General features: G+C 42.8%; 1 protein-coding gene across 3 annotated transcripts in view; it reads left to right on the top strand.

Moving 5' to 3' along the window:
- rasgrp3 (RAS guanyl releasing protein 3 (calcium and DAG-regulated)) overlaps window positions 1-23,088 on the top strand; it is a 55,370-nt gene that overhangs the window by 25,230 nt on the left and 7,052 nt on the right. For 2 of the 3 annotated variants that reach the window (XM_055902273.1, XM_055902274.1), the window contains exons 2-16: window positions 10,631-10,811; window positions 10,938-11,040; window positions 12,676-12,738; window positions 13,646-13,777; window positions 13,899-14,046; window positions 14,450-14,623; window positions 16,510-16,626; window positions 17,919-18,194; window positions 18,394-18,474; window positions 18,612-18,725; window positions 19,006-19,121; window positions 19,958-20,105; window positions 20,931-20,967; window positions 21,111-21,260; window positions 21,358-21,737. In XM_055902273.1, the coding sequence (XP_055758248.1) occupies window positions 10,742-10,811; window positions 10,938-11,040; window positions 12,676-12,738; window positions 13,646-13,777; window positions 13,899-14,046; window positions 14,450-14,623; window positions 16,510-16,626; window positions 17,919-18,194; window positions 18,394-18,474; window positions 18,612-18,725; window positions 19,006-19,121; window positions 19,958-20,105; window positions 20,931-20,967; window positions 21,111-21,260; window positions 21,358-21,737 (2,109 nt within the window). In that variant the 5' untranslated portion in view covers window positions 10,631-10,741. The remainder of the gene's footprint in view (window positions 1-10,630; window positions 10,812-10,937; window positions 11,041-12,675; window positions 12,739-13,645; window positions 13,778-13,898; window positions 14,047-14,449; window positions 14,624-16,509; window positions 16,627-17,918; window positions 18,195-18,393; window positions 18,475-18,611; window positions 18,726-19,005; window positions 19,122-19,957; window positions 20,106-20,930; window positions 20,968-21,110; window positions 21,261-21,357; window positions 21,738-23,088) is intronic. The other variant, XM_055902275.1, reaches the window with a different exon arrangement.

Genomic DNA, 23,088 nt, shown 5'->3' on the forward strand with positions numbered 1-23,088 from the left:
TACAAGTCATGCAGAACTGATCCCAACAAGGCAGAACTGATCCCAACATGGCAGAACTGATCCCAACAATGCACGGCTGTATTCAAACCAGCATGAGTGAGGAAACTTCAAATGCATCAGGGTATCCGTTCTTCTCATATGGATATTGAGGAGTAGTGGACCCTACTGCTGGTAAAGCTGATGCAGAATGTGACTGTAATGTCAAATAATATTTGTCAAATAACATGTGTATGTAGCTGATAATTCTTTGTATTTTCCTATGCTTTATACGGCAGATGGAACCATGTAATAAAAGGCAGCAGAATTCTAATACTGAGAAACAAAAGGTTAAAGCAGAGATTTGGCTTGGGGATTATCTAGGAAGAGGGAGGGATCATCATATTTTGGCTTGGGCTCATTATTTTTGGACTGTAACTGTTAATTACACATTCTCCAATGAAGTATATAGAACTTTTCCTTATTCAGATGCTTTGTCTTTTCCAGTTGACAGGTGATGATTGTTGTTTCTGTCTGACTCTGAACTGTGTGGACAGAACAGAATGTACAGCAGAGAGTCATTCTGCTGACTGATGCTTCCTTCTAAAAGCTGAGGTTTGGGTTTAAGTCAGAATTCTACACTGTAAAAATGTCCTGTTGTTTTTACGGTAACTTACTGGCAGCCAGTTTCCTGCTACCTGTTACCTGCTACCTACCGTACGGTAACATATACGGTATCCAATACTGTTACTATAATTGATTTACAGTACCAATAATGCTACTGTAGTCATTTTACGGTAACAAATACTTATTGTAATCTTTGGTACTGTTGTTTTACGCTAACTTACAATTAACTGCACCGTTATCTGACTTAGGATTTTGGCTCACAACCTATTGGTTGGTAACTACTTGAATGTCCTGCTGCGCCACCAGGTCAGTGATAATACAAGAGAAAAATAAAGTATATACTGTATACAAGAACGTGAAAGTGGTATTGCTGTAAAATGACAGTATGCTGCTGTTTTCTCATTACAATACACTCTTGTAAATTATATTGACTGTATTTTTGCGGCAACTCAGTAGCCGGTAAGCTATTATAATTTGACATGCTGTACAATCTTGTAAAATGGTCTACTGTGAGCACACTTCGGACTCAACATCTCCTGGGACTTGAACTCACAACCTCCTGGTTGCCAGCAACCGGAAATGTCATGCGACACCACCATATCTGTGGGTGTGATGGAGATTGGCCACAGACTTATTGGCAACAATACATTTCTACACTTTGCTAAAAGTTTCCCAAAATCAAGTCAATAATTGTGTGACTATCTGATTACACCAACGTAAAAATAGTAGTGCTCAAGGACACAAAGTGTGCATGAATGCTCTGTGGATTTGAACTTGCAACCTATAGGTGGGGAGTGCGTCAGTATTTCTGCAGTAGCACCAGGTACATATTTATTACCTTTAACATATTTTCACACACTCTCAAAATAAGAATATAGTTTAGCAACAGCGTTGTTCCCTGGGGTACGAAAAGGTCAAAGTTACACATAAGAACTCACATGGCATTGGCTGTTCAGTATCTTTTAAAGTATTTGTGTTAACAATCTATTTTTATAGTACATTTTCTAAGGTGGGGGCAATATGCTGGCGGGGCTCATTAGAGTATTTGGGGCATGGTCTAAAATATGTTGTTTCTGTGCCAACCGTTAGTGAAAGTGTTGTACCCGTTGTAGTGGTTTTATCGATATGTTGATGAAGGTTGATCACCTCATTTGTCCCATTTCCAGTTCTACAATCTAACACAGTTCCACCTCCGACAGTGTCAAAACAACCGCTATGCGGATGTTGGCTAAAGCGGATATGATTTAATAGAGCCATAAATCTAACCATGCATGAACTTTTAAGAAATATTCTGTTAAAGTAATGAAATACCAAGATTTTTTTTTTTTGTCAAGTTCCTTAAATGTGCTAAGAATGTTCCAAAGCCCATTGAACTATCCTGCACCATTCCCAGAAAGTTTCTGGGAATTTAGTGTTACCTAACTGGCAAACAGCAGGTTATTGTTAAATGTACATTAACTTCCAGTAATTTACTGTACTGTAACTGGAATTTTCAGATGACAACATTAGGCAAATTGATCAATAACCCACTTGCAACTAGCTGACAGTAAGTTACTGAAAATTAAACATTAACTTCCTGGTGACCAGCTATTATTAAGTTACTGTGAAATGCCCATTAATCTCTTAACAGTGCAACAAGCTCTTACAAATAGTGCTTGTTTCCTTTGAAATGGGGTCTGTTTGAATAGACTAAAATGAACAGCTTTGTGAATTAAAAAAACATGGCATGCTAGCTCCATCCTGTTGGCGCAGGGGACTAATTATGTATATAGAGAACATAACATTCTAGGTTTGAATCTCACTGATGCCGTGACACAATAAAAAATAGGTCTGTTTGGGTACATCTGCTGTGGTGTCCATTTCGGCGCCAGGCATCAGCCGTTTCGTGAGGAAAATGCCTTTAAAAGCTGCATTGTTGGTTGTATAACGCACCTTGCGTTGAATCCTCGCCCTAGTCTATTTCAGTGCGTACATATGGGTTTGTTATTGTGTTATCAGTTGTTATTATGACCTCAGCCAGTAACCTCAGCCAGCAACCTCAGCCAGCTCAGAGACATGGTTGGGTTGAGGTGTTTGCATCAATACAGTGGTGGTCAGGTGATGGTGGTTGTTGTTGGGATTGTAGAGATGTGTGTTTGTATTGAGGTTACTTTAGCGGATTCATCCTATCCTCCTGATAATAGTAAATAATAGCAAACTGTTCCATATTTCTTTAGTGGTCTTAAACCTGCTATATGAAGCAACTATTTGTGTAGCAATAGCTATTTTTCTTAGTACTGTGCAGTGCTTTTCTTTAGCCCAAATGCACCTATACTCACATAGTGTTACGAATCCCGCCGAAGATGGTGCCTCTTCCCGTTCGGGCGGCGCTCGGCGGTCGTCGTCTCCGGCCTACTAGCTGCCACCGATCCCCTTTTCTGTTTCATTTAGTTCTGTCTGATTTGTTGCACCTGTTTTGTGTTTAGGTTTATTGTGGGCTATTTAAACCCAGTTGGCCCGCCGGCTTTTGTGCTTGTTTTTCTGTTTGTGGTGTCGTATTTTCTTGTGGTGTCTGTTCCCTGTGGATTTTGTCCTGTTTGTTTTGGACTTGACGCGCCCTTGTATGTGTGGCGTAGCCGTCTCGTTATATTCTTTTGGAACATTAAATCCACTTGCTCCTCACTACCCTGCTCTCTGCACCTGACTCCTTCATCACCACTATTGGAATTGTGACACATACACTACCCTGCTCTCTGCGCCTGACTCCTTCATCACCACTATTGGAATTGTGACACATAGCATGACCATTGAAGTGTTTTAATGTTGTGTAGAGAGTTGTCTCAATGGTAAAGTTTCCTGGAAAACAAAGAGATGACCTGCTGTCAATCAGTGACTCACAGAAAGAGACATGAAACACTTTCTTGGAATATGAACATTTATCAGAGGCAAAAAAATTATAGACATTCTGCACCCAAGGCCGATCGTATGGGACCCATGTCAGTAGGATGAGGAAAATCCTCGCAGTGCTGTGAAAAATAGAATTGTTTGGTTTAAAAAACTGCTATGGTTTTGAATCCACAAAGGACCCTGAGCAATGATTTTGTTCGATAAAACATTTTATTTACAAACAAGCACCGTCCCACAGGGGACGAAATGGTTGAGTCACTGTTGTTTCCACGTCAATTCAACCCATCTATGTGATGACGTTGAATTAAAGTGTAAAACTGGATTGGATTTGCAAAAATTCATTTAGTCTAATTTCACCCAACTTTTAACCTAAATACAATGACATGGTGATTTTTTTTGTTGATTTCACATTTAATTCACATTAGTACAAAACAACAAAATGTCAATCAAAACTAGACATTGAACTGATGTCTGTGCCCAGTGGGATGCCTTGGGCAAGTGACTTTGCAGTCCAAATCCAAACAATCAATCAAGTGTAGGAAACAAGTCAAACATGAAAATTGGCTTATTTGTTTGTTTCTTATAGGAAGTCATTCTGTTAAATTTGAATGGACATTTTCAGAACAAGCTTCTTTCCCTCTTATTTCCCTACTACGTGTTTCACTTGTGGTATGGATGGCATTATAGAATAGTGATACAGATTTAAGCAAGGCTGCTTTTCATTCCAGAAATGTTTTCACTTCCCTTCCATCTGCCTTCATTCACTCACATTCACATATACAATAGTACTAGATATGACTAAATAGGTTTCAATACCTAGTTTCCGCCATATTGCTTCCGCCTATCTGCTCCTATCAGATCTGGACAGGGGGAGTGACTAAGGTGGTATAGAAGGGAGGAATTATCTGTGGAATGAGATGCAGCCTGAGCCTCGTATTCCCTGACTTCCTGTTATCTGGCATCTCGTTGGCTGTTTGGGGTTAAGCTGTGGAGGAATCATTGGGTGTCCCTTTGGAGAGTAGGGATGCCTGATTACCACCTAACAGACAACTAATCCATCCATTTATTCATATCCTCTTAGAGGTGTGGAAGCACAGGGCAGCTGACTCTTCATGTACGGAGCCATGTTGCACGGTTCTGTACATCACTGCCCCTGTGAGGCTAACCAATCAGCCCTGGATGTCTCTTTCTGGTTGGAGAAGATGTTTGGTTACAGAGAGGTTTTTGGAAGGTAATTTGGTTGAAGACAGGTTGTACAAGGTATTTAGTTGAGGAGAAACTTTAAAAGGTATTTTTGTGGTAATTTCTTGTTGATGTATTTTAGCATGTCATTGCGATACCATACTGCTGTACAACAATATACTGCTCACATTTGATGCTGTTGATCTGAGCTCAGAGCTTAGGGCTGGCTCTGTGACATGTAGCATGTAATCTAAGCACCCAGAGGGTGCTCTTAACATGACCGGCTATGTTTTACATCACAATTCAAAGACCAATAATATCATGGGTGTATATAGAAGACACAAGGGATGTTTACCCCTGGACCACAAACTAAACAGTAATTTGGTGTCATGTAACTACATCATGTTAGATAGTCTCAACGTCAACAGTGAAGAGGCGACTCTGGGATGCTGGCCTTCTAGGCAGAGTTCCTCTGTCCGGAGTCTGTGTTCATTTGCCCATCTTAATCTTTTCTTTTTATTGGCCAGTCTGAGATATGGCATTTTCTTTGCAACTCTGCCTAGAGCGGCCAGCATCCAGGAGTCGCCTCTTCACTGTTGATGTTGAGACTGGTGTTTTGCGGGTACTATTTAATGAAGTTGCCAGTTGAGGACTTGTGAGGCGTCTGTTTCTCAAACTAGACACTCTAATGTACTTGTCCTCTTGCTCAGTTGTGCACCGGGGCCTCCCACTCCTCTTTATATTCTGGTTAGAGCCAGTTTGCGCTGTTCTGTGAAGGGAGTAGTACACAGCGTTGTATGAGATCTTCAGTTTCTTGGCAATTTCTCGCATGGAATAGCCTTAATTTCTCAGAACAAGAATAGACTGATGAGTTTCAGAAGAAAGTACTTTGATTCTGGCCATTTTGAGCCTGTAATCGAACCCACAAATGCTGATGCTCCAGATACTCAACTAGTCTAAAGAAGGCCAGTTTTATTGCCTCTTTAATCAGCACAACAGTTTTCAGCTGTGCTAATATAATTGCGAAAGGGTTTTGTAATGATCAATTAGCCTTTTAAAATGATAAACTTGGATGAGCTAACACAATGTGCCATTGGAACACAGGAGTGATGGTTGCTGATAATGGGCCTCTGTACGCCTATGTAGAGCATCCATTTTCAGCTACAATAGTCATTTACAACATTAACAATGTCTACACTGTATTTCTGATCAATGTGATGTTGTTTTAATGGACAAAAAAATTGTTTTTCTTTCAAAAACAAGGACATTTCTAAGTGACTCCAAACTTTTGAATGGTAGTGTATATGATTTGACCATAACAGTTTACAGGTAACACCAGTAATTTAGTTTCAACTTGATCAACAGCCATACCGTTCATTACCAGATTCAGCTGAGGTCTAAAACTTAGGGAATGATTTGCACTAAATACAATGCTGTTAGTTTTAGAGATGTTTAGGACATGTTTATTACTGGCCACCCATTCCAAAACAGACTGCAACTCTTTGTTAAGAGTTTCAGTGACTTCATTAGCTGTGGTTGCTGATGGGGTTGAGGTCAGGACTCTGTACAGGCCAGTCAAGTTCTTCCACACCGATTTCAATGAACCATTACTGTATGGACCTCGCATTGTGCACGGGGGCATTGTCATGCTGAAACAGGAAAGGGCCTTCCCCAAACTGTTGCCACAAAGTTGGAAGCACATATTGTGTATGCTGTAGCGTTGAGATTTCCCTTCACTAGAACTAAAAGGCTTAGCCTGAACCATGAAAACAGCCCCAGACCATTATTCCTCCTCCACCAAACTTTACCGTTGTCCCTATGCATTGGGGCAGGTAGCGTTCTCCTGGCATCTGCCAAACCCAGATTCCAGATTCCCGCTGCTTAGCCATGGATATCTATTTCATGAAGCCCCCGACGAACAATTATTGTGCTGACGTTGCTTTCAGAGGCAGTTTGGAACTCGGTAGTGAGTGTTGCAACCGAGGACAGACAATTTTTACGTGCTATGCGCTTCAGCACTCTGCAGTCCCGTTCTGTGAGCTTGTGTGGCCTACCACTTTGCGGCTGAGCCGTTGTTGCTCCAAGATGTTTCCATTTTGCAATAATAGCATTTACAGTTGACCGGGGCAGCTCTAGCATGACAGAAATTTGACGAACTGACAGTGCCACATTCAAGAGCTCTTCTGTAAGTCCATTCTACTGCCGATGTTTTCCCATGGAGATTGCATGGCTCTGTGCTCAATTTGAATAGACCTGTCAGCAACGGGTGTGGCTGAAATAGCCGAATCCACTCATTTGAAGTGGTGTCCACATACTTTTGTGTATACATAGTGTGCATTGACCCAACTTGGAATAGATGTTGAATTGACGTCTGTGTCCAGTGGGAGGTCATGTGGTCCTCTAACTCAGTTGGTAGAGCATGGTGCTTGCAATGCCAGGATTGTGGGTTTGATTCCCAGGACCACCAGTCCGTAAATTGTATGCAAGCATGACTGCAGTCGGTTTGGATAAAAGCGTCTGCTAAATGGCATATCATGTAATGTGTCTGGAAAAATACATATTTTCCATTTGACAGGTGATTATGTTGGTTCTGTCTGTCTCGGCACTTTGTAGTCAGAATAGAATGTACAGCAGAGAGTCATTCTGCTGACTGACGCTTCCTTCTAAAAGCTGAGGTTTGAGTTTATGTCAGGACACTACCGTACAACTTTGTGTTTACAACAGTGTTGACCAATAAGCTCATCGCATGCTTTGGAAGGTTTTCTGAAGTTGACAATGTGAACTTCAACTCAGAGTCACAGATGAGCACAACATGTATGGTATATCTGGAGTCAGAGCAGTAGTGGAGTTGCAGACCTTTGGTTGTTAATTTATCAGTGCCCCTCTCAACTTATTGAAGTGTGACCCTCCAAGGCTGCATGGCTTTTTCCATTTATCTGAACGCTGGCTCTGTGCCCAGCTGTAGAGGGGCAAACTGTGTGACTGCACAGGGAATTTGAGGTTTAATAAACAGAATAAGAGGTAGAAATCTTATCTGCACAAAAAACAGAGGATTTTAGACCAATTTTTATGGCTTTCGTAGTTGCTTCAATACATACAAGTCCATGTAGTGGAGATCACGTTGCAAATCATGAAGGAAAACAGTGGTTCTTTAGAAAGATCTAATCTGTGAGGAGTGCTGCTGTTAGGGCCTTTAACGCTTATTAATCAACTGTAATTGCTTGAGCTAAACAAGCTTGGGCATATCTGCCATGGTGTCCATTTTGACACCAGGCATCAGCTGTTTCGTTTCAGTGCAGTGATACACTTTTCGTTAGGGAATAACGTAACAGATACTGTACACACTTAATTTCCACCGAGTTGAATGTTGATCAAATCTTCCTCATGCATTTGCTCTTCCCTCTGCATGGACTATTGACCTACACTGAGTGTGTAAAATATTAGGAACACCTTCCTAATATTCAGTTGCAACCCCTTTTGCCCTCAGAACAGCTTCAATTCGTCAGGGCATGGACTCTACAAGATATTGAAAGCGTTCCACAGCAATGCTGGCACATGTTGACTCCAATGCTTCCCACATTTGTGCCAAGTTGGCTGGATGTCCTTTTGGTGGTGGACCATTCTTGATGCACACGGGAAACTGTTGAGTATAAAAAAAACAGCAGTGTTGCAGTTCTTGACTCACTCAAACCGATGCGCCTGGCACCTACTACCATACCCCGTTCAAAGGCACCTAAATCTTTTGTCCTGCCCATTCACCCTCTGAATGACACACATACACAATCCATGACTCAATTGTCTTAAAAATCCTTCTTTAACCTGTCTCCTGCCCTTCATCTACGCTGATTGAAGTGGATTTAACAAGTGACATCAATAAAGGATCATAGCTTTCACCTGGATTCATCTGGTCAGTCTGTCATGGAAAGAGCAGGCGTTCTTCGTGAATTTGTGTATTCATCAATATATCAATGCACATACAGTATGTGTACATCAGTTCGTTAAATTTCAAATGCTCAAAATGTGATAAGTAGGAGGCTTGAGATAGGATTGAAGTAGTTAGCTGGACATGAATTTGCATTGCAAAGTTTGTACATTTCTGGGTACTATGCCTTGATTTATGTTTGTCCCGAGTATTAATTAAGGCCTAGATTCAAATCGATCAAGCGTGAACTGGCGATCATCGACCCCCGCATCGCTGGTGTTTCGGAGATGTAACTGTGTTGGAGCTGCGAAATCAGTGAGCAGCTACTCTTGATCATTGTCACGAAGCCACACCCGTCCCACACCCAGGCTATATAGAAATAATGATGCTCAAATTGAAAATCATTAAACAAAATAATGAGGATTTACATAAGCCTCATCGATGTCCAGATTACATCTCACATTCCAATGTTTTTTTGTAGACATTTGTAGACAAGGTTACATGGGATTTCTCTTAATGCGACTCAGTGCAGCCAATGGCAATGGCAAATCTGATTGAATAGAGCCTTAAGAAAGGTTGCCTTCAGTCAAGGCCATGGACGTCATTCATTTTAACACTAACAAATATGAATCATACCTGAGGGATACATACTAGTCAGTATGGTAACACATTCAGCATCTAAGATATTATCAACTCCGTCTGCAGATAGAGCTCACTAATCTCCTTACAGTCAAGAGACAAGGGCTTGATTCATTTCCAGAAAAGCATGTGCACACACATGCCCAAATGCGCGCACACACACACACACGCACACGCACACGCACACGCACGCACGCACGCACGCACGCACACACACATACACACACACACACACACACACACACACACACACACACACACACACACACACACACACACACACACACACACACACACACACACACACACACACACACACACACACACACATATCCTACTCCTGACCCTAACCCCCACCAATAGCCCTAGTTATGATATTGACATAAGTGTCGCACAATCAATTACAAGGCTTGTGGGTGACGTCTTGTTTGCACCTCACCAAGGTGACGGCAACAGATTACACACAAAACCATTAACAAGTTCCAAATCAACAGGGACTTGGTCCCCTGCTCCCACAAAGCACCTCTAATCCTTATTCACTGGTTGATGATTTGTTTTGCTTCGAGGCTTAGGCCAATCTCAACCAATCCCAATCAGCAACGGTTTCCAAAACAACCGACCAAACCTACCGATGACGCCACCTCTGATGTCATCACTACAGACAACTCGCTCTGCTATTTCAACCTTTATTGTTGTGTTGTAAAATCTAATCTGGAAATCTAAAACCCTAGAACAACATCCTGAAATGTCCTTCTCTGTACTTAACTTACTTTGTGTTGGCATCAGTGGTGATATTGTATTAACTGACAATCACTGATATTCATCAGGCAGAGAGAGAAACCACTGTATCCAGATTACATAAACCCAGTCCCATTGTAGACAGATATAGTCTTGTCCGGCTTACTGGGCCAGAAATTATGCAATTTGTATGGAATCATGAGCTGTTACAGTGGTACCACCCACTGAGCACATCAGAAAGTCATTAAAAATATATGGCTGCCATGGGAGTTCTCAGAAGATGGTCCCACTCCTGCAGATGTGGGGATCAGAAACCTGCTGTGGGAGATGGTGAGGGGGTATTGAGGAAGTGAAGAGGATGGAGGAGAGGAGCATGACGCTGGAGAAATCACCTCTTTCCACTAGCCACTGTAGTTTATTGAAAAACCTAGTATAGCATCCATGTAGTGGTAGTATGTATTGTAAAAGGAAATATGCCTGGTGAATTTAGTATGTGTCCACACAGTTAGAACACAAATTACGATTGTGTGCTTTATGAATAAACAACATCCACAACCATATCTTATATGTGTTTACAAGAATCTTAAAGAGAGATCTAAGCAATGTTTGCTTAGCGTAAGCTGACATCTAGATGCATCCCTGTGTCTTCTCTCCTCATAGAGAGCTTCTAAGCAGGCTTTGACCCCTGACCTCCAGGTGTGGAGGTGTACCATGTGTTCTCCTGCTCCGGGGGCGTGAACCCGTATCTGTGAGGAGTCCCCCCGCGGAACCATGGGATCATCAACGCTGGGGAAGGCAGCCCCCCTCAACACGCTACTGGATGCCTGCATCCAGGCTTTTGGTGAGTGACCAATCACAGAAGCACATTGGGGAAGCTATCTCAGTGGTGTGTGATGTGATCCATAGAGATATAGATACTGTAGGTGTTCTAATTGTTCCTCTTCTATGGTGAATTCACTCTCCACAGATGACAATGGTGAGTTGCAGTCTAACCAGCTCCCTCGCACCCTGCTGCTGATGCACCGCTGGTATGTCACGTCCAAAGAGCTGGCTGGGAAGTTGCTCATGATATATCCTTTATGTGGATTCACACCAGAACAACAAAGAACAATGGTTATATGCCATTTTGAGCCTTTCTGGTAGTGTTTAGATATGGCAGAGTATACAATATGGACGCTATGGAATGCTGTGTTCCCTGACTGTGCCAAATGTATTTTCTGGGTGGTGCGACACTAACTAACCCTGACTGACTTTTCCTGAGTATACAAACTCTTGTTTATTTTAAGGGACCGTATATCAGTCAACTCTTTGTCATTTCTAACAACCAATTATGATTGGTTGATCGCACAGCTCTGGGTTAATGCAGATTGTCCGAACAAAACATCAGGAAGAATTAGACATGTTCCTTAAGTGCAAATGCATTTGAGAGCAATGTTCGAGATGAAGAACCGCTTCAAAGGAAGTGCAACCTGGATCGAATCGATAGCTAAGAGTGTTCCATTTCTCTGTATGATTTGTACCTAGTGCGTCATGACTGCATTTGAATCTGATTCAGTTAGCAAGGTTCTGGACGGTGTTTTCCTGGAGACTCCATACCACTAAGTGGTTTGAACGCCTTTTTCTCTGAACTCTTTGCTTCCATCATACATCATGACCCTGAGATATTACTCTGCCTGGTGTCAGGCCCCTCCACTGATGACTGATGAACCCCCCCCATCTTTTCCCTGCTGTTGGTTGGAGTAATGGCTGTGGTGCTAGAGATGGAAGTTGCCCCTAAGCGCAGATCTAGAATCAGATTAGAGATAAGCCAACCTCCAATCTTAATCTTAAAAATATGTGACCCGGGACCAGTTTGTGGCAAATTCTACATTTTCCATGCGGTATGAAGCTGCCTCAGACGAGAGCCAGAGCAGAGAGTCTCTTCCATGTGACAGAATACAAAGGCACTATTCTGCCTTTACTCTCACTTTTTGCTTTTGCTTTAACCCAACAAAATATACAGTACTTATCTTTGTCCTTCAGTACTTACTATACAGTACTTATATTTGTATCTCTCATGGATTCACCTCATTGTTTGTGAGTTAGCCCATGAGAGTATTTCTTCGGTCTTCTTGAGAGAAGGAGAGCAATTGATTGTGTATTTTTCACAGTCATGTATACATCCAATATGCATCCATCGTGACACTCCCTGCTGGGAGAGTTCCAAAGTACTACAGAGAAGGCAGGGGTCTGTCTGCTCTGCTGCATGCTTGTGACTGGATCCTGGGCAGAGAAACAGCTGTGTTCGTTTGAAGGTGATAGCAGACAGGCTACGCAGTATACATGGCTCCCTGCCCAAAGCCTCTCCAAAGCTACTTCTAAGATCTCTATTTCAATGGTTTGAGGAGGGAAAACTTTGGCCCAGGAACAGTTATTTAGAGAATGCACACATGCAGTGGTGGAGAGGTTCATCACATGGCCTGAACTTCCATTGTTTTTATTTCCAGATACTGGGCATTCCTCTCTGAACACTTTAGTTATTCTTCATGAGTGGAGACCTTTTGTCCAACTAATAAATCTACAGCTGCTTCTCGTGAAAGATGTTTTATTGTTGTGTTTTTTGGGAGGGGATGGGGGTTGTTGGAAATGGGGGCTGGTGTCCACATGTAATGGGGCTTCGGGCAATGTCTCCAAAAACTGCTAAACTGTCCTTGACACAACCTCACATACCGTGACTGCCAGGGAGATGAGTGCCAAAGAACGAGACTGAAGATCTGCTATTTAATGAGGTAAATAAACACTACTTCATACCCAGGAGCTTCTCAGCTCTTTATTAGTATTGAAGATGTATTGCTAGGCAACCCGCCCCCTCGGCTGAAAATGTTGTGCTCCTCTCTCGGGGCTCTGTGACTGACTGGCTGGTGCAATGAAGGATGAGATGATGTCATTGGAAGTGACAGCCAGTGGCTGTCCTCATGTGACGTGGGCCACTCCCAGCCATCTGAAGTGGAGATATTGTTTGGGGCGAAAGCGTTCAATGACTCAGGAGTCTTGTGATCCATTACTTACCCAGAAAAGTCCTCAGGCAATCTTTAACAGAATACTCAAACTCTCCTTTCACTGGTAAACTCCTTCACCAATGTCTGCCAATTCATTATATCTGTCCCACTATTTTGTGTGCAACCTTGATATGAAATTCAAAGACTAAGTAAATCATCTGAATTTAATGTTAACTACTTTAACGATGGCCATCCTAAAGTTCATGTTATTTTGCAGTTAATTTTAATCTGAAGGGGGAATACCACAATGGCCATTCACTTGTTAAAGGAGCATAATGCTATTGGTTCTTTGTATTCATTTGTTGTTTCCAGATGAAGAAAACATGATTTGTTGGCTTGATAAAACTTTTGGCCACATTTATGACTATTTGCTGGACTTGTCCATCTCACTACATCGCACTACTACTACTCACTGCGCAAGGAGCCCCCAGCAGTCCTTGTGCAGGGTCAGTCCCCCTCAAGTCTGCCTTTGCCCTCTGAGAGAGACTATAATATCATTGTGAATCCTTAATTTACAACAGGCACTGGTGCTTGGGGCTACACACTATGATGTTCAGCCATAATGTACACATGCAAACAGTCAACAGATTGTATATGTTAAATCAGCCATTCCGCTGTGCTTTGTGTGTGTTCTCAGGTACTGGATTACGGTGTTCCCTGCAGAGTTTAATCTGGACCTGGGCCTTATCCGCCTCACTGAGGAGTTCAGAGATGTGGCGGCTCAGCTGGGCTGTGAGGAACACTTCAAACTCATTGACATCTCCACCATGTGAGGGACTACCCAAGGACGGGCGGACACACACTCACACTCACACTCACACTCTTACACTTACACACACACTCTTACACTTACACTTCAACTTCAACAGATTGTGTGTATTTCTTTCTAGTCCATCATATGACTGGATGAGAAAGCTGACCCAGAGGAAGAAGCAGGCCAAGAAGGGCAAAGCCTCACTCCTCTTTGACCACCTAGAGCCCATGGAGCTGGCTGAACACCTCACGTTCCTGGAATACAAGTCCATCAGGAGGATATCAGTGAGTGTCCCGGTGGAAAAAGACACTTGGCCTGAGAACCCATCCACCTGCTGAGGCCCTTTCTTCTCTATCTAACCCCTGTGTGTGACATTCCTCAAGACTCTTTCCAAGAGTACTTTTTCCACAGAACTCTTTTTAGCCCCTCTAGTACTGTTACTAAGTACAAGAACAAAGCTTTGGCTGTCAACTAACCTCGTCCCCAGGCTAATTGCGCACCACCACAGAGTATGTTCTTAGATACGTTTGCTCTACATTTCAGTTAGTTTTATTTGCTGGGTAGTTCACGTGTAAATTCACCAGTAATGTAGGGCACAGTATATGCCAATGACGTCTGTGTTATCTACTCAGACGACTGTACATGCCATGTACACTAACTCTCCCTTTCTCCAACCAACAAACCCAGTTCACAGACTACCAAAGCTATGTAATGCACGGATGTCTGGTGGATAACCCAACACTGGAGCGCTCCATCGCCCTGTTCAACGGAGTCTCCCAGTGGGTTCAACTCATGGTGCTCAGTAAGCTGACACCTCAACACCGTGCTGAGGTCATCACCAAATACATCAACGTGGCCCAGGTAGGAAGAGAGGACTTCCAAGTTGTAGGTTTCATGGTAACACTTTACATTACAGTGCACTTATTCCTGTGTACCAAGTATTGTTACTTACCCCATATTTAGGGTTAGGGCAACGGTTGAATTGGGAATAAGGATGCAGGGAGCATAAAGAGTGTAGATGGAAGACTTGTCCATTATGTTGCATGAATAGATAAGGGACACAGCATTGTCTTACGTCAGGTGGCATCACTCTTACGAGACACTCGTCCCTCAACCGTGCTCATGCATTTCCCTGTTTAACTGCCCAAGAAGCCTGTCACGACACAATGTGACAGCCTCCTCAAAATAAACTACCAACTAAATGATAACAATCATTTAAATAAATAAAAAATGTATCTGTGGAGTCGTACAGGACAGTGCCATTAGAGGGCCCTAAAAGGTTGAATCGGAACATTTGTTAAAGTCTGCTCCTTCATATTACCACATCGTTTGTTAGTGAGTGGGTGGGGTTCTTTCTTCTCTCGATCTCTCTCTCTCTCTTTTTCTATCTCTGTCGCTCTCTGGCTCTTTCTGACAGCTGGGGCGTTGCTGGTTCACGCTTCTTCACGCTCCCCACCTCTCCACTTACATCCTATATTCCATAACTCCCCACAATTTAATTTCTCTGGTGAGTGTAAAACCCGCCCACTCTGACACAACCAACTGTAAAAGAGGTCGGGGCAATTTCTTGAGGCATAAATTCTCATTAAATGTACAACATTGTAACGCTTGAAATGGTTTCTTTCGCCTCCATGTTCAGAAAATCTCTCATTATGAGTATGTGAACATGCCGAAGGAGAAGGAACGACAGAAGAAGCTAGAGGGACTCACGGTTCAATATGAAGCACCGTATATTAATCAGACAGTTAGCTGAGCCTGACTTGCATTAAATCGTCTGTATCAATGAAACTGGAACATTGTCAATTAGATCACAAACACCCTCCGCTCATTAAAAGCTACTGCTGCCCACACATGCTTTTCTTTTCTGTTATGGAAAGGCCTCCTCTATATGCTTTCCTCGTGTAGCTTTATCAGCAATTTAAGTCTTATAGCTTATGGTGAGAAATGGTATTTCTTAATGTTGTTTAACAAGCTGCGTATCATAACGTTTCTCAACATTAATCCACAAGAGCTTTCACAAGATTCATTACACAAGTAAGCTTACAACTCGAACGCACCCAGTATTTTTGAAAAGTTATGATATGATGGCACATTGTGGTTGAATAACTTTTGATCCATCCCCTTGCTCTTTGTGAGAAACGAGACGGATCAATGCAGGAGGAATCGTTGTGCTATCTGACATAAGAACAGGGCTTCCCTCTAGCAATAACACTGTCTCATCTCGATTCATGCGATTCTCCATGTCTAATTGCTGGGGGGCAGAGGGTGACATTAAGCATCATGCATGCTGTTGGGCCTCTTAATCTGATCAGATACCAGGGGCTTCTCCCTCCATTATCATCTACAAGGAATTAGATAAAGGAATTATTCAGAAGACTAATGACTAGCACTCATGCTCATGCCTATTTATGAAGGCAATTTCTCAGCTAATGCAGAAGCGAGTCTGTTCAACTCAAGAGGGTTCTTTGTTTTTAGATTTTTACAGGCAAAGCTTCTCACATTTTTAAAATAAGATGTTACAGCATGTTACCCTGATGTAAAGAGAGATTAATTGATGTTGGTGTATGTCGCTTTAGATACTGTATTGGAATAAAGTTGTTTTTAGGTATGTTAGTGTTTTTATTGTAATTTGTATTTCTCTTCCTCATTTGCTCTCCCTCTATCTATCTCTTCCCTCTCTCCATCTCCCTCTACCTCCCCTCTCTCTCCCGCTCTTCCACTTTGTTCCATGCCACTCTGTCCTTCAGAAACTCCTCCAACTGCAGAACTTTAATACGCTGATGGCCGTGGTGGGAGGTCTGAGTCACAGCTCCATCTCTCGTCTGAAGGAGACTCACTCGCATCTGGCTCCCGAGGTCACCAAGGTCAGCACGCACGCCTGCCTCTGCTCTGTTACAGCCTCACTAATATCATCTGATGGGATTCTACATTTTAGTTTACTTTAGATCATGGTCGTATTCATTTAGCATCTGCTAAAGATACATTTAGACCAATTCATCAACTACCATGTAGGGATGGTTTCAGAAAGCACACCACACAGAATTGATACCTTTCTAATTTCCTGGCATTTGATGTTACATTTGATAACATCTGTATTGTATCGATTGCTGTCATGTCACTCTCGCTGTATCTTTCCGGTGCTGTATCTAATATCAGTAACACTTTACTTGACACACAGCATCATAACTGTTATAATATGTCATAACAGCCAACATAACTTGTCATAACCTGTTATAATATGGTCATAACAGTGTCATGACACATATTTAAAACTGTTGTGACACATATTGCGTTATTTTATGGCTGGTTATGATACCTACATATAAGTGTCAAAACCCACAAAACCTATCACACAAGGCAAAACATTCCATTACACCATAGCCTGCGTGTCAACAGTATACTTATGTTATATGTGTTTCTTTAATTGACCATGTGAAATTATCATTGTAATTGCGCAAACATTGATGTCAGACATGCACGTACCCCAATGCTCTGTTGCTGATGCCTGGGATGAATGCAAGAGCAGATTTCAGGAGCAGGACAATTCACCCCCTTTTTGACTGATGACTGCTATAAGGGCATGTACGTGATAGGCTTATCTGGCTTATATGATTATGATGGTCATAATGCTTCTTAACAGTGACATAAAGTGTATTTTCTTAGTCCAAGTAAAGTGACACAGTAATGTCATAATGCTCCATGAGTGTCATAAAGTGTATTTTCTACAAGTTATTTAAGATATGAGGAAAAAACACGACTCTAAAGAATTCGTTACAACAACAACAAAAGATATAAGAAACAAACTTTCTAATGAAGGAAACTTTTGGCAGGGAAAAAACGAATTTGAATAAATGTGGGGTTTGACACTCTGTAGGTGTCACAACCAGCCATAAAATATCGCAATAAATGTCACAACAGGTGTAAATATATGGGTTGTGATAGCAGGTGTAAATATATGGGTTGTGATAGCAGGTGTAAATATATGGGTTGTGATAGCAGGTGTAAATATATGGGTTGTGATAGCAGGTGTAAATATATGGGTTGTGATAGTGTTATGACCATATGACAGGTTATGACAAGTTATGTCAGCTGTTATGGTTATTACCCTAATATCTATGATGTCCACCACTTCCTGACATCTTACCCCTCCCATCAGATCTGGAATGAGATGACGGAGCTGGTCTCCTCCAATGGGAACTACTGTGCTTACCGCAAGGCGTTCACAGACTCCGAAGGCTTCAAGGTCCCCATCCTGGGAGTCCACCTGAAGGACCTGATCGCCGTGCACGTGGTCTTCTCTGACTGGGTGGACGACGACAAGGTGAACATCGTAAAGATGCAGCAGCTCTACCTCACCTTCAACGAGCTGGTGTCCCTTCAGAGTGCTGCAGCCCAGGTGGAACCCAACATGGACCTTATCTACCTGCTCACCGTGAGTGTCCCGCCCTAAAAGGTTCCCCGTCAACAGGAAATTTACTTGTTTATCATTCTGTCACTCAATTTGTCATTTCAGTGGGTATCAAACAACATTTTGTAGGATCATACAAAAGAGTAACATGATTATATATGTGTTTGTTATTGCAGAAAGGCTGAATCTATTTTCATGTTTAATCATAAACAATTTCCTCCAGCTCTCTCTAGACCTGTACTACACTGAAGATGAAATATATGAGCTTTCTTTACTAAGGGAACCACGTAACCCAAAGTCTTTGGTAAGACTTCTTGTTGTGGTTTATAGGCTGCATTGTTGGAGCTGTAGTTATTAGAAAACTGAAATGTATGAAAATAGAAATAATACTGTATACCTGAGGGTTCCTATATTAACTCTCTATCTTTTCAATCCCCACAGCCTACCTCTCCGACAACCCCCAACAAACCAATGGCCCCTCTGGACTGGGCGTCAGGTGTGACAACCAAACCTGACCCCAATGTGGTGAACAAGCACATCAGGAAGGTGGTGGATGTAAGTTGCTTCCATTACAGTAACTGATCTGTGTCTTATCTTAAATAAAGTCCAGGTGGACATAGCTTAGCAGTGGTCTGAACGCTTGAAAATGTTACTATCTACAGGATGGGTAATCCGTCTATAAATATCTCATACATTATTTCAAGAATCAGTCAGTGGCTTTTCCTGTCACAGTACCAAATATATGAGTATGTATATAAACCAAAAATATGACTCAAAAAAAGACTGGTACTTGTAAATCACTTACAGTATTTTGTTTGTGTCTTTTTCTGGGAAGTCTGTATTCAGGAACTACGACCATGACCATGATGGCTACATCTCTCAGGAGGACTTTGAGAGTATTGCTGCCAACTTTCCTTTCTTGGACTCCTTCTGTGTGTTGGACAAGGACCAGTGAGTGACCCTGTCTACCGTTGAAATATGACGGGTTCAGAGGTGTCGCAACTAAGCCACCTCATCCTCCTCTTCCATCTCCCTCTTTCTGTCACCAACAAACACCCTCTCCCTATTTCTCACTCACTCACAGATGCGCACGCACATACGCACACACATTCCACACATTTGCCTTTAAAGCAGCTACGAGCATCCAAGATGCAATAAGACTGCGATTGTGGGTATTCTAAACATTTCACAGCGAGATACAGTAACTGGCCATCAACAACCATGTTTCACCACACCAAGCTACAGTGAAAATGAGGTCATTGGTAATGTCAAACATCCTCTCGTAAATCTGCAGGAAAACCCTGTGAAGTCACAACAGAGTCATATCTGCTTTTAGCCTTGCCCTGTCTTGACTGGGAGTGGTGCTTTGTCGCCATGGTTTGAGGAGGGGGGAGGTGAAGGTTATGGCAGCCCGTGAAGGACACACAGTGCCACACACAGTGCTCTGTCCTCGTATCCTGGGCGGTTCATCTGTTCACTGGAACGCTTCAAATCACATTTAGGCTCGCCTGAGCAGCTCCATGACTCAGAAAATAGGTCTGGGAGGCTGAGCTCCTTAGGAGGGAGACTGGAGATATGCAGGTGCTGGAGTTGTCACAAACCACCTGGGTGTCTAATTTAGAGCACTGTTGTAGATCTCTTCCTGTCTGGATAAAACAGAAATAAGGGATGGGAGTTACTGTAATGTTTGCATAACAGGAGCTGTCATTCTCTCCATCTGATTATTCTCTTATCTGTATTTATTTTTCTCTCTGTCTATGTCTCTCTTTCTCGCTCCTCTTCTACAGGGATGGTCTGATTAGTAAGGATGAGATGATGGCTTACTTCCTGAGGGCCAACCCCTTGCTCCAGTATAAAATGGGCCCTGGCTTTATCCACAACTTTACGGAGATGACGTATCTGAAGCCCACCTTCTGCGAGCACTGTGCTGGATTTGTATGTATCCTGTGCACTTTGTAATGCACACTAATATAAACTAGTTGTTTATGCTCAGAGAGACAGCACACTTTTGGTTGGAAGAAAAGTATCATGCTTTCTGGTTGTTTATGTCACCAATATACTGCCATCAAATTAGTGCAAGACAGCTACCGAATCATACAGTGCTGAGAGAAGATGTCTATATTTACTCCTTGAAGAAGTTGATTAATGACCTTCTGAGACAGAGATGATTCACAGTGCATAGAGGGATGTAAAAATACAGTGATGCAATATGTTGACATGACTTCAGGATACATTGGTTTATTAAAGTTGATAAAACAACACTGAGTCATGTCGACGGAACAATAATGTGATTTATATGGTAATGCCACCACTCACATAGTCAACAATAAAAGGATGCACATCTTACGTGACAGAACAGTTATTGTTGCGTGTTAAAATATGTACACAAATTATGTTCCCTCTATCTTTCTATTTTGTGTTGTTTTGAAAATAAAGGAGAATTTCTACAGAGAAGTCCTCCTATTCTCAAATGAACACACACACACACACACACACACACACACACACACACACACACACACACACACACACACACACACACACACACACACACACACACACACACACACACACACACACACACACACACACACACACACACACACAGAGAGTTTACAGGAAGGGTGTTGTGAGAGATTGTATCCTGTTTATTACACAATGGTTTACACTGAATATGCTTCCACCATTACAAATTCTAACATTCCTTTGTCTTTTTCCCACTCCCTCCAATTCCTGCCCCTCTGGACTTGTTGCTATTAGCTCTGGGGAATAATCAAACAGGGATACAAGTGCAAGGGTAGGTTCTATCGACTGTGCGCATATGTATCAGCCTGTTTTCTATTATTCGGAGAACTGCACATTTTAGACATTTGGGATTTTTCATTATACATGCACTGTGAGGGCTAAGGTCTGACAGCAATGTTATATGTTCCATTTCAGATTGTGGGGTGAACTGCCATAAGCAGTGCAGGGAGCTGTTGGTGCTGGCCTGTAGGAAGCTGCCGCGCTCCACCTCTCTGCGAAGTGTCTCCCCTGGGAGCTTGACCCACAGCTCTCTACCCAGCAGCCCCGCCATGCCCACCTGCAAAGGTACAGCAACACTTTGGTGATATACTGTAACCAACAGCATTTCAGTTATGATGGTTGGTCAGTGTATTTCATTCCTGTCATATTGTCCTCCCTGCAGATGAGGACGACGTGTTTGAGTTCCCCTCGGTGACACCTGGCAGTTCTGACCTGGAGCATAAGTCAATCACCCTGATGACGGGCTCGGCCCAGCGGATCTCTGTGCGTCTGCAACGGGCCACCACCAGCCAGGCCACACAGACAGAGCCTCTGTGGCCAGAGCACACCTGGGGGGCTGGGGACGGGGGCTCCCACACCTTCCCCAAGATGAGATACCGACCACACAGGAAGGCCTCCAAGAGCAAAGGCTTTGCCCGCTGGGAAAATGAGGCCCAGGGGCAGCCCAGGGGTCGACGGGATTCCCAGGAGCAGACGGACGGACCTGCAGAGGTGGTACAGAACGGGATAACACCACACAGAGAGAAGGTGACTGCAGCTAAGGTGTGTGTGTGTGCTTGTATATGTGTGCGTGTATATGTGTATGTATGGGTCAGGGGATCTCTGTATATTGAGAACGGTGTATTGCATAGCAAACGTTTTACGGGCTCCTGACCAATTCTGCTATTTTGTGTGTTTTATTTTGGGATGATCTTAACTGTTTTTGGACATGATGTTTCCGCCATCGTCTCCTATGACCGAATAGAGCTAATGAGCATCAGAACAGCAATCACTGACCTCGATTTGGATGAATATTTCTACTTCAACGAGTCGGAAGCGCAGGACACACTGCTCACCCTGGACCAGGCCCTGATGAAAATACGTCAGCGAGTACATAAGCCTCTTCTACCCTCTGTTCAATTGGGGAACATACAATCACAGGAGAACATACAATCACAGGAGAACAAACTGGACGAGCTCCGTTCGAGACTATCCTATCAACGGGACCTGAAGAACTGTAATATCGTATGTTTCACAGCGTCTTGGGTGCACATGGACATGGATAATATAGATCTAGCTGGTTTTTCTATCCATCGGTAGAACAGAACGGCAGCGTTGGGTAAGCTCAAGGGAGAAGGTGTGTCTCTTTGTTAACAACAGCTGGTGCGCAATCTCTAACATTGAGAAAGTCTCGAGGTTCTGCTCCCCTGATTTCGAATAACTCATGATAAGCTGTACCCCATACCAAAAGAGTTTCATCTATATTTTTTGTAGCTGTCTATTTACAACCACAAACCGATCGTGACACTAAGACAGCACTCAACGAGCTGTGTAGGGCCATAAGCAAATAAAAAAATGCTCATCCAGAAGCGGCAAGCTTTGTGGCTGTTCATTTTAATGCAGGAAAACTGAAATCTGTCTTACCTAGTTTCTTCCAGCCTGTCACATGTGCAATTAGAGGCTAAAAAACTTCACCTTCACTCCACACACAGAAACGCATACAAAGCTCTCCCTCGCCCTCTATTTGGCAAATCTGACCATAACTCTATCCTCCGGATTCCAGGTTACAAGCAAAAATTCACAGGAAGTACCAGTCATGCACTCAATATACAAGTGGTCCGATGAAGCGGATGCCAAGCTACAGGACTGTTTCGCTGGGGCAGACTGGAATATGTTCTGGGATTCATCCGATGGCTTTGAGGAGTTTACCACATCAGTCACCGGCTTCATAAATAGGTGTGACAAAGTTGCCCCCATAGTGATCATACATACATATCCCATTCAGAAGCCATGGATTACAGGCAACATCCGCACTCAGCTAAAGGCTAGAGTTGCCACTTTCAAGGAGCGGCACACTAATCTGGATGCTTAAAATAAATCCCACTACGCCCTCCAATGAACCATCAAACAGGCA

This window comes from Salvelinus fontinalis, chromosome 37 (genome assembly GCF_029448725.1).
Source record: "Salvelinus fontinalis isolate EN_2023a chromosome 37, ASM2944872v1, whole genome shotgun sequence".
Classification (NCBI taxonomy): Eukaryota; Metazoa; Chordata; class Actinopteri; order Salmoniformes; family Salmonidae; genus Salvelinus; species Salvelinus fontinalis.